General features: G+C 43.9%; 1 protein-coding gene across 7 annotated transcripts in view; it reads left to right on the top strand.

The window, feature by feature from the left end:
* Positions 1 to 14,257, top strand: part of MYO7A (myosin VIIA) — a 99,271-nt gene that overhangs the window by 23,481 nt on the left and 61,533 nt on the right. For 3 of the 7 annotated variants that reach the window (XM_023922104.2, XM_086882372.1, XM_023922089.2), the window contains exon 1: positions 11,341 to 11,958. The exons of the other annotated variants lie outside the window; for them this stretch is intronic. In XM_023922104.2, coding sequence (XP_023777872.1) covers positions 11,827 to 11,958 — 132 coding nt within the window. In that variant the 5' untranslated portion in view covers positions 11,341 to 11,826. Of the gene's footprint in view, positions 1 to 11,340; positions 11,959 to 14,257 lie in introns of those variants that run through there. 7 annotated transcript variants of the gene reach the window in all.

Raw genomic sequence — 14,257 nt, 5'->3', positions numbered from 1 at the left:
ATCATTCTATGATTCTATAACATGATCCTGAAGAAGTCTCACTGTATTTACATGATTTTTGTAAAAAAACATAACATCCTGTCATGAATCTTGGACCTCACCTAGCCACTCTGCACCAGCTGGTGGAGCTGAGGGCTGCCAGCCCATCTATCAACCCCTTTTTCAGGAGTGAGGTTTGGGGAGGGACATCAGAAATCTTTCACTCTCATCCACCCCACGTCTTTTCCTGCTGCTAGGGATCAACACAAGTGTTGATTTCCCTTAGTCAACCAGCTGTGGAGCCTCTGATTACTGTTTGTATTGGGAGGAAGCATCTTCATCCCAGCTGTGCAAGCAGCAGAGCAAAGGAGCTCCTATCCCCATCCCCATCCCCATCCCCATCCCCATCCCCATCCCCATCCCCATCATCATACCTACCTGCTTCTGTCTGCCATCCACTCTGTCCCAGATGTGTGAGACAGCTGTTATCTGGACCACCTTGTCCACATTTTCACCAAAATCGTATGATTCACATGTACTTTTAAAAATCTTTTACATAAATTATGATTTTTTTTTTCCTGTTATTTTTACTCAGGCCAGTTCTCAGGTGGGATATGTAGGGACTGAGAATTGGAGGGATTTGAGTCAAAGGTAGATATTGAAGCCAACATGTCTGCTGTAAGGAGTGTTTGTGATGTGACATCCTCAGTGGGGTGTGGGACCATGTTTGCTGTCTTCCCCTTGTGCAAAGGGCTGTGCAGCAGGCTGGTGCCTCTCCCTGTCAGAGGTGACCTTCCTCTTCATCAAATTCCTCTTGCAAGATTGGAAAACATTTGACAGCAAGGCATTAAAAAGGGAACCCTCAACATTTCATGGATTTGGGGTTACAGACACTTCTGTGGAATGACTCTGATGTACATCAGTGAAAGATTTGGCTCTTATGGTGTAAAAATTCATTCCCTTTTCACGACACAGCATCATTTGCTAGCACAGAGTAGACTTGACAGCAATTTTCCTAAAGAAACTCACTTAGCTCTGGCTTTTGCAATCAGGTTCAAGAGGCTGAGAACATCTCCTGGGATCCTGGGGAAGAAAAGTAATAACAGACCTTTTCAAATAGCACAAATTGAAAAATGTCATTTATTTCTTGGGAGAAAGTGGTGGGGGTATAGAGAATATCTGTCAGGATGAAATTTCCTGGTCAATAAATGCAATAGTTCCATTGAAATTAAAAGCTGAATTTGGAGATAGAATTCCAATAAGAACATCAAAATTCTACTCTCCATGTCAGACTTCAGAAAAATGTGTTTTCCCCTAAAAGCTTTGTTTATATGTTTTTCCTGTTGCATTACAGGTTTTGGTGAAGTGGAAATCTCTATGAAAAATTTATAATGAGAATTTTTGAAGATCAAATATATTTTCAGTTGTTTCATAAATGTAGCCAACATAGTCAGATAATTTAAATGTTTGTTTGAGTATAAGGAGACTTCTGAAAAAGAATTCAAGATCTATTTAAGAACAAAGAAAATTCAGTAGTGGGAGTGAAATAACCTGAGGCCAGTGAGCCAGCTGCCACTTTAGATACTTGTACTGGAGCTTTTGACAGTGGGAGAATGAGATGAGTAAGTGTGGACTGAGACTTGGGAATTTGTATTCTGATACTTTAGCATTTCCATTTCGCAACTCCTGGATATATTTACAGATACTGCTCTAGTGGTCAGCTCGGGCAGGGGTTGTGCATCAGTGTTGCAGGGTAAGGGCATTGCCCTTTCCCTGTTGGCCACACCCATATGGATAAGTTTTACAAACATGGGAAGGTGATATGATGGTGGATCGGTCCTCTTCTTCTCTGCCTCACAAATCAGCCCTGTCTGGGAGGTGGCACAAGGGAGGTGGCACTGGCAAAGGAAACATCCTCCTTTCTTGCACTGGGCGAAGGTCAATCTTAAAAGTTGACAAAGATTTCACCCTCTGTAATGCAGTTTTTGTGAAAGGAGAAAACTTCACCAGTTTTTACATTTCAAACTTCACTTTACATTACAAACTTCACCACTAATTTATATTTACCAATGTAAGTTATAAGGACTTCTGTTCCTGAACAGAAACTGTTACAAAATTCTTAAGATAGTTACAGTGGGCTGAAGTTGGCAATGTATATCAAATATTCAGATTTGTTCAGACTCAGGTCTGTCCCACTTGGCATTCTGTATCCAAAATGACTGTTGCTGAAAAGCGAGGGACTAGTAAGCATACACTGTTATTTCCCAAAAATATTTTCCTATCCTTCAGCTAATTTCCTGGCTTTCACCCCTGACTATTCAGCTTGGTTATTTCCCAAGCCAGATGTGACTTATTTAGTTAGCAGTCCCTAATGCATATCCCTTCCAAGCACTTGTACAATGTCCTTACTTCTCATCTTCTTCCATGGCTATTTTCTGGATCTACCCACCACTGAGTTTGATATCCCCTTAATTTTGGACCAGAGGAGTATTTTAAAGAAGTATCTCATCCATCCTGTCCTGCTCTGCCCTAGGCAACGTCATGGGCCACTGGAGAAAGCAAGATGCTACCTGCCATAGATGGTCCTTTGGTGTGCCCTGACCTTGCACACCCATTTGCATGTCCCGCCTGAGGCAATCCCATGCGCATCCTGATAGTATTGCTCCCTCCCAGCTCTTCTACCAAGAAGCAGATGTCCTCCATCCTTTCCTCAGAGACACTTTAGCAGAACCCAGAAGAAGAAGAGGTTGGTTTGTCCTGAGTGCTGAAGAAAGAACCAAATTATGCTTGGTTTTAAGGTTAGGAAAAGCACCTGTCTGGGACAGTGATTTGCCCACCGTGACTCAGAGGCCTTTTGTGCAGCCCGCACGATTTATGTGCATCCCCTACCACCCAGCCAGGCGTTTTATTGCCAGCACCATTGCTGGCAAATGACTCTTAAGGTCACACACCACATTTTCATGATCTACAAATCACTCTGAGAGGGCATTTTACTGCCCCTTTACCCCATAAAATTGCTAGGTTCGGTGTGAGACAAACAGACAGTCTTTCCAATTGCATAGACGCTGGAAGTTAAACAACATTTGCATCCAGCAAAATGCAGTGGGGGCATTAACCATATTTCCATGCTGATACTGTCAGCTAATTCCTGAAACATAGGCTTAATTAATATATCTATATGATAATAACTCTTGGCAGTCTCAAAATTAAAGCGGTATGACAATTACTGAGTTTCTCAAAGCAAGTATAAAATTGATGAGTATTACTCATATGAATTAATTTTCCTTCACATGATTTGGGTTTAGACATGAGTACCCAGTAGCTGCCAGTTTCTGAACAATCTCCATGCCATGCTAGGCTCCCTGAAAACCCCCCAACCAAACCAAAATTTTGGTTCCAGGAATAACATTTAGCAAAACTTATTTGTAATTCAGCCCGTCTCAAAATGGGTTTTGGCGGCCATATCCCCCTTTTGCAGCATATGCAGAATGGACTGTCCATGTAATGAAATATCCATGAGAAATGTAAGAATTACAAAAACTACAGGAATTATTTGCTGTGTCAAAATGCTGAGCTTATTTCTTTTATAGTTTTGTTCTTCTAGCTACTGGAGTTCAGGATGCCCATGTGAAAGTCTTAGCCCACTGGCAATCTTACCAGCCACCATTCCTTAAAAATTTCTTGTAAGAAATAGGTCCAACTTCCTTTTCCAAGCTGTGACAATTGCTTTGTTTGCAGTGGCTGGGGATTATTTGGTGGGATTTGGATTTTGAAACATGTTTCTGGATTCATGTGTGTAAAAAAGACTGATGTCTGGTTCATGGTCACTTTCTGAAGGCCAGGTCTCTTCAGTGTGTGCCCAACAAGCTCTAAACCATTAGTGGTAAAGCTGTCCCAAGCAAGAACTTGGCAACTGGTCCTTTCAGACCCTTAACAACTAGGTTGTCCTCTGCGGTCTCTGCATTATTCCAGAGCCTTCTGGAATTTCATATAGTATTAGCATCAAAGTTTAATTAAAACCCATGGAGATATTATCAGAAACAAGTCTCCTGATGCATTTGGTAGTTCCAAAGAGTTACAGCAGATGGGGCTGGTATTGTGCTGCGCAGCTCTGCAGCTGGTCCACCTCCTCCCTCAGAGGGACCCACCACCAGCACTTGGACAAGATTTTCCAACACTGTAGGCAGAGGGATTGAAGAATCCAGGCAAGTGGTTGCAATTAGCAGCCTGCTGTGAGTTTCCTTTCCAAGGTGATCTTGTATGGAGGCAACTCTGCAGTCCTCAAAACAAAGCAAGTAGTGAAATACGGATATTTTTTCTGGGTTTTGAAAAGTACTCACAGGATTCTTAGGGACCCCAAAGATGATCTCATTACAATCCCCTGCCATGGGCAGGGACGCCTTCCACTGGATCAGGTTGCTCAAAGCCCCACCCAACCAGGCCTTCAACACTTCTGGGTTTGGGACTGCCACACCTTCACTGGACAACCTCTTCCAGTGCCTCACCACCCTCACTGTCAAGAATGTTTTCCTGATACCTAATCTAAACCTAATCTAAACCCGGGTTTTTTACATGTTGGAGTGTCTTTTCTCCTTTTGGAGGGATGCTACTTGTATTGCAGCATCTCTGCACCTTTGTTGCTGACACCTAAGGAACAAAGACCAGTATTGAGATGTTTTGAATTGCTTCAAAAGCATTGCCAGCATGGTTTGGTTGTTTTCAGCTATGCTTTCTCTTGCCATCCTTTCCTCTCAGGGAGTGGCTTTCAGGGGCTGGCTTTGCAAACACACCCCTGAAATAGTCAGCTTCTCCCTTCAGCAGTCATCTCACAAATTCCCTCGGGATGCTACTGTCTGAGGTGCAAACTAACCTCCCACCAGAACCCCTCGTTCTCCTCAGCAGTCATCACAACCCCCAGTGGGTAAGCATAGAGGGTGTGCAAAAAGGACAGACCTGCTCAGACCTGGTGTGGCAATGAAGGAAAAGTGGCATTACTCCCCTTTCATTCAATATTTCCAAAGATCAGGTATTCTGTTTAAGTAGTAGAGTTTGTCTAGACAGATCAGTGTGACTTTGGCTAATGCAGACCCTTAGTGCAGACACATTTCTGCTGGGAAAATTGCATTTACACAAGTATAGACTACTACTGTCTAGGAAAATAATATATTTGCAGTGTGATTAAGCACTTCTTTGTACTAAGTCTACATCTTTGTTTATGTAAGAATTGCTGTGCAGATTCCAGTAGTCCCACCTCTATTTGGTACACAGGAACTAGTTGCAGACTGGGTCTCAGTGAGGTGGTGAAAAGGCAGGGAGGAGAAAAGGAGAGTGTGAACTAAAGAAATTCAGCAGAAAGCATCTTCCCACAGCATGGAAGATAAAGGTAAAACCCTGAAAGACAATTTGACAGGTTGCATGTGAAAAGTAAAATGTATTTTATCGCAGATGATGGAAAAACATTCTTTGTTTCCAAAGGAATGAAATCAGCCAAAACAGTGAAATTCATGTGGTTGTTTTTAGGCTTCTTTGAACAGCCTGCATGAGCCAGGATTAGAAACATCCCTTCCAATTTACATTTCTCTGTATCATCTTCTTTTTTTATTATTTTTCCCCTTAATCAGTACTGTACAATGTAATTCTAACTGTCCATTCTGTGAATCATTATGATCTTGAAAAGGCTGTATGCCTCAGAGGCAGAACAGCATTTTGTAGACATACCTATTTACCTCCATCTGTTACATAGTTCTGTAGCTCTTGTGCTCATCCGCTGGGATTCTGCTTTCGTGAATCATATCAAACCAATCTCTTCCTTCATCCAGGGAATAAAGCTCATCCATGAGAGTGGTGGAGCCCCCATCAGCTCTGCTCAGTGATGCCACAGAAGGTATCTCACAGGCAGCAGCTCCACTCCCCCGGCCATCCCAACAGCTCTGTGTTCTTGCTGCTCTCCCTGCTCTTGCACTGGGGCTTTGCTTTTTGCCTGGGGAGTCAGTTCAGGGACTAAAACCAGCAAAACACTTTGCAGAAACACATGAAAATCTTGCTGCTGGGTTAATGCCCTGAGCTGGTCAAAGGAAAAAACAAATCACAGATTCTTTAAAGAGATCTAGTCCAGAGTCCCTGCAATGAGCACAGACATCTTAAACTGGATCAGGTTGCACAGAGCCCTCTCCAACCTGATCTTCTTCCAAACATCTAATCTAAATCTCTTTTCTTTTAGTTTAAAACCATTACCCCCTTTTCCTGTTAAAAAGTTTGTCCCCAGCTTTCTTATAGCCTAAATCAACCCTACTTCAACTTGAAGCCATTCCCCCTTGTCATATCACTACGCACCCTTGTAAAAAGTCCCTTTCCAGCTTTCTCCTGGATATTCTTTAGGTACTGTAGAGGCTCTAAGGTCTTCCTGGAACCTTCTCTTCTCCAGACTGGACACCCCACCTCTTTAAGTTTGTCTCCATAGTAGAAGTTCTCAAGCCTTCTGAGCATTATCATGGCCCCCTTATGCTTAGAGAAGGAGATGGCATTCTCTTAGTACCATCTTCCTGAAACTTGATTAATTTATATAAAAATACCCAAAGTATTTAATTCTTGATGGGTAAGGGCAAAGAGTTTCCATCATGCCTGCTATTGCAAAGTAAGGAAGATTTAGCTGCACCCTTGGTTCTACGGGAGCATGGGTTTGACTATTCATGGCAGATTTAGAGTGGATCTGAAAGGTCCCAGAGTGGTACCCAGCAACCTCTTATTCCTAGGACCTGAAGAAATATGTCTTGGTCAAACAGTACTGAATTATGTGCTCCCACCCTAAAGTGCTTCCCTTCTGATTCCTCCTGTTTTTGTTTTCCCTCAATCCAGCTTTCCAGATTTGTACTTCTTATGATTGCTCTGTTGCCTTCATTTGGATTTCTTCCATTTGCATTTAGGACAGGACCCGGCCATGGGGCCAAAAGGTTCAGTCTTCATTTCCTGTTCCACTTCTGCATCTTAGCAGATTTTTCAATCACATCCCAAGCAGCATCCATCAGCTTTTTGTATGAGACCTGATAGGCAGGACTCTGGCACGGCTTTTGGGTGGGTGACACCCGAGGACAGCCTAATCTGCTTGTAGCATCAAGGGATTGCCGGATTCTCCACCCGTGACAGTAATGCCACAGGAGTCACGGATTAAATCTTCTATCTCTGTGTTTGTCTGCGTACTTAAACTCCTCTCCTGAGCCAAGAGGTCCCAAACAGTCAACAACAAGCTCCTTGCCAAAAGCCAGGGAAGAGGTCAAGCATCACTGGGAGCTGAGCCTCATTACACCACACTAAGTTGCACCCTGCTAAATCCAACTAAATCCATCATTTTTGCTCCCAGAGCCTTTGACTGTCCCTCAGCACCAAATGGGAAAATGTTGGGATGAGTGCCACATTTGTGAGAGGTTTTTTTTCAGTCCTGTCAGTATCGGAGTTACAGGGTGAGTAAGCAGTGCATCAATTATTGAATTATTTAACAACTCCTCTAGTATCTCTCCCCTTGCTTCAGGAAGCCTTTGTGAGTAGCTCATTACCTGGGCTGACAGCTGGTGCCTGATCTGCTACAAGAAATTGTGAATGGAATCTTCTTTGAAACAGGAAAATTATTAGTGCTACCAGCTACCAGCATGCATGCTTCTCCTCTACGTTATCTTTTGTTATCAAGCAGAAAAGCAAGCTTTTTCTTCCTTTTCTACCTCTTCCTGATGATAGTGGCAAATGCACAGCTAGAGATGAGTGCAGAGCATAGCAATGAGCAGTCCTGATTCTCCCTTGGGTTGCACAGCTGTGAATCCAGGAGGAGCTCCATTAAACTGAGCAGGGTACACCTGTGTAATTGAGAGCTGAACTGAATCAGACAGGTGAAATCTAGAGGTGATGATGTGTGTTTTTAGTAAAGCACAGACATGCTACTGCCTGAAGGATGCAGGTAGCTGCTGCAAGTCCTGACTGGCATAATCAGCTGCAGTGCACCAGTACATTTGGATTTCAGTCTGCTCTCTAAATCATACTGAAATTTGGAGCTGGGGGAATACCTTATGTTTGCACTGGTCTTATGTTCACTTGGGATTTTCTTTCTTCAAAGATGAGCAGGAAGGGAGTAAAGGATTCAGCTCTGGAAACCTGGATATATGATTGTGTCTGTTTCAAAAAGAAAAAACAACAAACAACTGCACAAACACACAAACAGGTTGGTTTGACAACATCACTTGTGAGAGGTATGACCCACAGATAACATTTGGCCCACACAGTCATTCTGCAGGGCGTCATCTTTCTTATTTTAGAAAAGCAAGTTTTGGAGCTGTGGGGAGTAACTGCTGGCCTGAGTCCTTAGAAAGCCTCTGCTAACCACTGATTTTTTCATATCCTTCAGCAAGGATATGACTGAGTATCAGTCCTTAGGGATTTTCAGTATCCATGCAATGGGTATGGGCTACCTTAGCTAGCCTTGCACACAGGTACTGTGGTTTTGTAGCTCCAAACTGTCCTCTTCACACTCTCCTTTAGGTCAGCATCATCTCACTGAATTTAATTACCTGCTTTGGTGACCATAGAAGTGCCTTTTTTTTCCCCCTTGAATGTAGAATAGGCTAAGCTAGGATATTTTGTTTGAAAGGGATGATATCTAGCAAAGGTCTGGATGTCTTGCTGAGAGGTGAACGCTGGGTTAGTTGAGCTGTACCTGACCTTTTGTCACTGAGTAACTTGGCTTTTCAGTGCTAGCTCCAAAATAATTGATTCAAGAATACTTCTTCAGCCCTGGTAGCGTCTGATGCATTTTCTTAGGGACTGAAAAGCAGTCTGGGACAAAGAAACCCAAAGTTTCATTAAATTAGGTGTTTCATCTGCTGTGAGGGTGCTTCCTGCAGGTGAAATTTCCCTTCTTGATCCAGCAGTAAAGTCCATGCCACTGCAATAGCACTTAATGGGAGCTCAGGCCTCAGCAGCAGCATAAACATATTGCCCATGTCACATCAATTCTTTAGGATAAACATTTACCCCTTACTATGAATATGCACAAAGCATGTCACAGCAGGACCTTGATCTCAGCTGCGCCTGCTGCTGCAGAGGTGTAGTAAATCATCAGATGAGGGTCCAGCATGGCTCTTCTGGCTCATACTTCTGCCTCTGCAGGGAAGGATCTAATGTTACCCCAGGGAGCTGTAATCTAAACCGGATGGCATTGCTGACAGGCTGCCAGCCAGCTAAAGGTTTCTTTTCCTCAACTGTATCCGTCCCCTTATTGTACTAAGTGTGTTTATTTGTTCCCCACATAAGGCATAGCACATTCCCTCAGAAGAAGCAGGCTGATAGGAGGCTTAGTGCTGTTGCTCTGCCTCTTGATGCATAGAGAAGGGAGGCTGGTTTCCAAGCTGGGTCATCCCTTCCAAGGAATGGGGTTTCCCGTTTCCAGGAGGCAGCATGCTCGGGTCATTCAGGCAGACCTCACTGCAAATGCCAGGTGTCTCTGGCTGACACGTGTGACTCTGCCTAAGTGTCTCCAGAAAATCTGCTACTAGCAGAGGAGCAATGCAAAAAATAATGTGTGAAATGACAGATCTTCAGCAGCCCCAGTGCCAGGACAAAAATAAGCATACTCATATAATAGGACTGGAGAGGCAGGATTCAGCCCACTAGGGTCGCGTCTGTCCTTTGGATCCCATTCCCAGGACAGCCTAGGGCAAATCATTGCAGTTCTCTGCTCCTTAGCTTACTCTTTGGCAGCACACTGGGACACACAGCCTCAGAAATATGGTACAGGGTATGGCTGAGCAAGGATGGTATTGTCTGCTTCAGTGCAAGGTGAGATAAATGCTCTAGCTGCTTTCTTGGATCTGCTGCTCCTGCCCTGCTCCAGTTTCTGTGTCACAGCAGTGAAGAGAGGTGTGCTGGTGAATAAGGAACCTCTGTAGGACCCCACTCAAACCCAAAGAGCCCCTTCTGTGGGTGCCTTTATATACATTTAATCAGTCTTCCCTTCCACGTGGATCCTCTCCGTTTTTTAGCCTTGATTTGACATCTATCTTCTGCTTTTTAGGGGAGCAAAACTGCAGTCATTTACAGTGCTGTGTGTTCAGGGCATGCTGAAGGGAGGTGTTCATGTTCAGGGAGGTAGACATCTCCCTTGGGATTGCTACATTCACTCTGTCCTCTTCTCCCTGCATTACTGTCATGCCTCATGTACATTTTTACTTGCTTCATTGGTGGACATACATCTAATTAATCTTCACCTGGCTTCTTATCCATGAGACATGATCTCTTCCCTGCACAGCTACAAGAGCCATACACCTTATTGTTCCTGGGCTTTAAACCTTCAGTGTTCCAGCTTAAACCTTCAATGTTTGTTGCCTGTCCTTTGGGCAAGGGTTGCCTCGCTGCTGTCACTGCTGCTCACAGATGAGAAGCACTAGCTCATTCTGAGTTTATTGTACCCATCATCTGCTGTTGACCTTGGAGACTGTGCCCCATGAAGGGTGCCTTCGAAGCCTTCCTTTGTCTAGAAAGTTTACCTTCAAGCATATAAAATCACAGAATCATTAAGGTTGGAAAATACCTCTAAGATCATCAAATCCAACCATTAACCTAATGCTGCCAGGCCTACCAATAAACCACATCCCTGTGCCCTGTTCTTCATGGACAAATGGATTTGAAATCCCATGGAATCAAGGCATCAGTAGAGCTTTTCATTAAAAGTGATAAATGAGAATGTCTTAGCAGCTGCACTCTTTTATCTAGTCGTGCATTGCTCTGGTCTCTATAAACAGCACTGCTTTAGATTCAAAATTTTAATGGATGAAATTTGGGCTGAGCTATAGTGGTCTGAAATTCTCCAAATGACCAGAAAAGCCTTTCTTAGATGAAAGTGAGAAATTTCAAGTGTATCTAGCATAGGACAAGAACAAAGCAAATCTGAGGTGACTGTAAAATGCCTTGTGCTCTTCTGGTTTGGCCAGTGGTCCTGATTAGTCTCTACTGGAACAGACCTCCCTATAGAGAAGGAGTGATTGCAGAAATGTGTCCATGGAGCTGGCAGGTGTAGAGTCAGTGCGACCTCATTGTCTCGGTGGTCCTTGCATTGAGCCCATTTCCATCCACAGCACAGGCTCTCCTCTCACCTATAGGCACGGAGGCCGTGCTGCTCTGAACACCTTCCACTCAATTATTTAAAATTCAGTTGCTATGGATCTACTCCAGGCGATCAGTTTAAAGAAAATGCAGATGGCCTCTGGTTTTGAGTTCCCACTGCGCTTTGGTTAATTTGGTATGTAAAGGTATTAGGTTAATTAAATGCCATGTGTTGCATGGGGACTGACTGCATTTGTGGATTAATAAGTATCCCAGAGTGTTCTGTGCTGAAAGTCCTCAAGCTGGCAGATGGTTATTTCACTAAGAAAGGAAGGTAACAGAGAGAAGTCCTGGGGAAATGAAGAGGTTTCCTGTTAATCCTGCAGTTGTTTTTCCAGACTGGGTAGTTGCAGTGTCCTTCAGGTCCTTGACTGAGTAGAAGCCCTTGCTGGAGAGACTGGAAGAATTTAAGTGAAGAGAAGCAAAGCTGTACATTTTGCTTTGAGATTCTCACAGGGCTGGTCATATACAGTGAGCGTGTCAGCTGGCCAGGGGAGGACCATGGCTGGTGCATGGAAATTTTCCTGCTAGGAGAAGATCTTTACCAAGAGCTATATTGTGAATCAGGTCAGAGGGTGTCCTGCGAGCAGCAGGCATGGTCGCGCCGCAGGTCTAGAGCAAACCAGCCACCGTGTTCGGGCATTCATGGTGGAATACACGTAGAAAGCAGGAGACAGGGGCAAATACCACCGCAAAGTTTCGGAGATGTTGAAGAAGAAGAAAGTCGTTTTCATGCAGCCATGCCCTGAGGTGGTGGAAGATCAGGAGAGAGACCAGGGCAGATGGACACTACTTCGCAATGTCAACCAGGTCCTGAAGCCCACGACCATGTTAGCGGTAAGATAGGGGGTCCCAAGCCCTGAGCATGGCTGGAAGCTTTCAGGCTGCTTTGAAATCTCTCTTGCTGTTGATGGGATCCTTGCACTGCCTACACCAGCTTCTCTCACCTTCCTCCTTTGTCCCCCCGCCAAGCACTGTAGCTCCCCTGCGGTGCAACCTTCTTGCTCTTCGCATTTGGAAGCTCCTCCTAAAGATCCTCTTTGTGAATTGTGTGGATCTGTGTGTGGTGTGTCCTCCTCTTGCACCACTGTTTGGTTGTCACTGCCCCCAGGTTGTGAGGGTCTGCCCCAAAGCAGTTTGGAAGATTTTTCTCGTTTGGGAGGGTACTAAAACCCACTGGGCTGCATTGAAGAGGAAGAGGTGGACCATGTTAAAACTGTAAAGGGTCTGGTGGTATTTGCACTTCTCCAGTACTCTGTCATGTATTTTGGGAAATAAACTGCACCAGTGTAGGCATGAGGCAGGTTATGCAACTCACAAGCCACAGCTGGTAAATGCATGAATCACCCTGATTTGCCCTGAAATCTCCAGTATATCTGCTGGGGTTGGGGCTGATTTGAAGGTGATTGCTTCAGCAGAAGGAATGTAACAGACTTCCATGGGGTTTATATGGAATTGATTAAAGTCAGAAAAGGAAATAGGTCGGCACTCTTAATAAGTGATGTTATTTCATACCCCCCCCGACCTTCCTGAGCTTACCAACTTAGCCCATCCCCTAAGACTTTTTTCACCAGTATTAAGAACTGTACTTTAATGAGTTTAAAAAGAGCAGTTTGAGGGGACAAGCATTCTGTGCATTAGGCAGACAAAGCACAGAAGCTGTCTTAGTGGTAGCAGAATATCAATTTACCTTGGGGAGGGCAGACTTCCTTTTATCTCAGCTGTGAGGTAACACACCATATGAAGCAGACTGCTTTTACCACTATTCAATATTAGAGTGTGTTTTTTTTAAAAAAAGCAGCATTACAATTCTTGGATTTTTGATCAAAAGCAATTTTTACAGAGCTGCTAAGGTGTTGGAAAGGTTTTCCGCTGAGCAGGAGCTGAGCAACCCGGCTCATCTCTTGCTGACACCTTGATCAGGTTACCCACCGTGTGCATGAATTTACCCAGTGATGCAGAGAGGATAGCAGTGCTGAACATTCTGAAATGCTTTGAGAGTCTTGGATCAAAGGAGCTAGAAAATAAATATTAATATAAATGGATTTATAACGTATCTGCTCCTGACACTGCCTTCATTAGCTGTGATTTTTTTTGCCTTTTCAGCTAAGTTACGAGATGTGAGGATAAGACAGTTAATGAGAAAAATACATTATTATATTTTCATGAGCTGGATAAAGATACTTAGATCTGTAGCTCAGTCCTCTGAGGAAATTAAAACCTAAACTAAGGACTGGATCCTGAGTTCCATGAAAGCAGAATGACTTTGTTGATATCCTAGTGTAAGCCTGGCAAGCAGCTGCCAAGGGTAGAGTCTGCCACAAAATGGTTGGGAATTCCTGGTGTGTAGTTTCTCCATGTGTGGATCCCTGAGTAACCTTACATTCTGGTGGTACTCACAGGCTTGTGTCTCTTGGAAGTCTTAGTGAATGGTGACTTGGATGGTGATGGCTCCAGCTTATACCCCCCAGCACAGAGATGAATATTGTTTAGCAGCCTATTGGGCCAAACCAGACCTACAAATATGCTCTGTCCACAGAAATGGTTGATAGTGGATACTCAGGAAGGGGTGATATCAGAGCACATGCAAAGCGATACATCCTGGTTTTCCCTTCTCCCTCTCCCAGCAGTTTTTCAGGACTTCAAAAGGGACATAACTGCATTTGCATCATGCTTAATAGGTACAAGTGGAGCTGGTCCCCGAGAATGTGGTGTTAGGTGGGGCTACAAGTCTACAGCATTAATCTCAGCTGCATGAATGAAAGCACAGCTGACAACTAGATTGCTCCCAATTTTAATATCTTTTCACCTTGAGAATAGGGGTGGGACACAATTCTGCTTTGTTCCAGTGTGGGTCCTGCTTGGGGCTTTAGTTTGTAGTTATTTTGGAGTTTGCTTTTGTATTGAGGAAAACAGCTTCTTTAAAAGCTTCTTTGCATTTGAGTAATTTAATATCCACAGAGCTGATGAGAGCAGATAGTCCCTGCACATCCGGACTGACAAAGGTGTATAGGATCAGTAGTGACATGAAGTGAGGGGATTGGGGTCAACTGCTTTCTGTGTCTTTCAAAATGAAAACACAGAAGTCTGAAATGAAACCGGTAAAACATTAGAAACATGTGAAAGGACACAGCCT

This window comes from Cyanistes caeruleus, chromosome 3 (genome assembly GCF_971803275.1).
Source record: "Cyanistes caeruleus chromosome 3, bCyaCae1.hap1.1, whole genome shotgun sequence".
Lineage (NCBI taxonomy): Eukaryota > Metazoa > Chordata > Aves > Passeriformes > Paridae > Cyanistes > Cyanistes caeruleus.
This window is presented reverse-complemented; position numbering and strand designations above follow the sequence as displayed.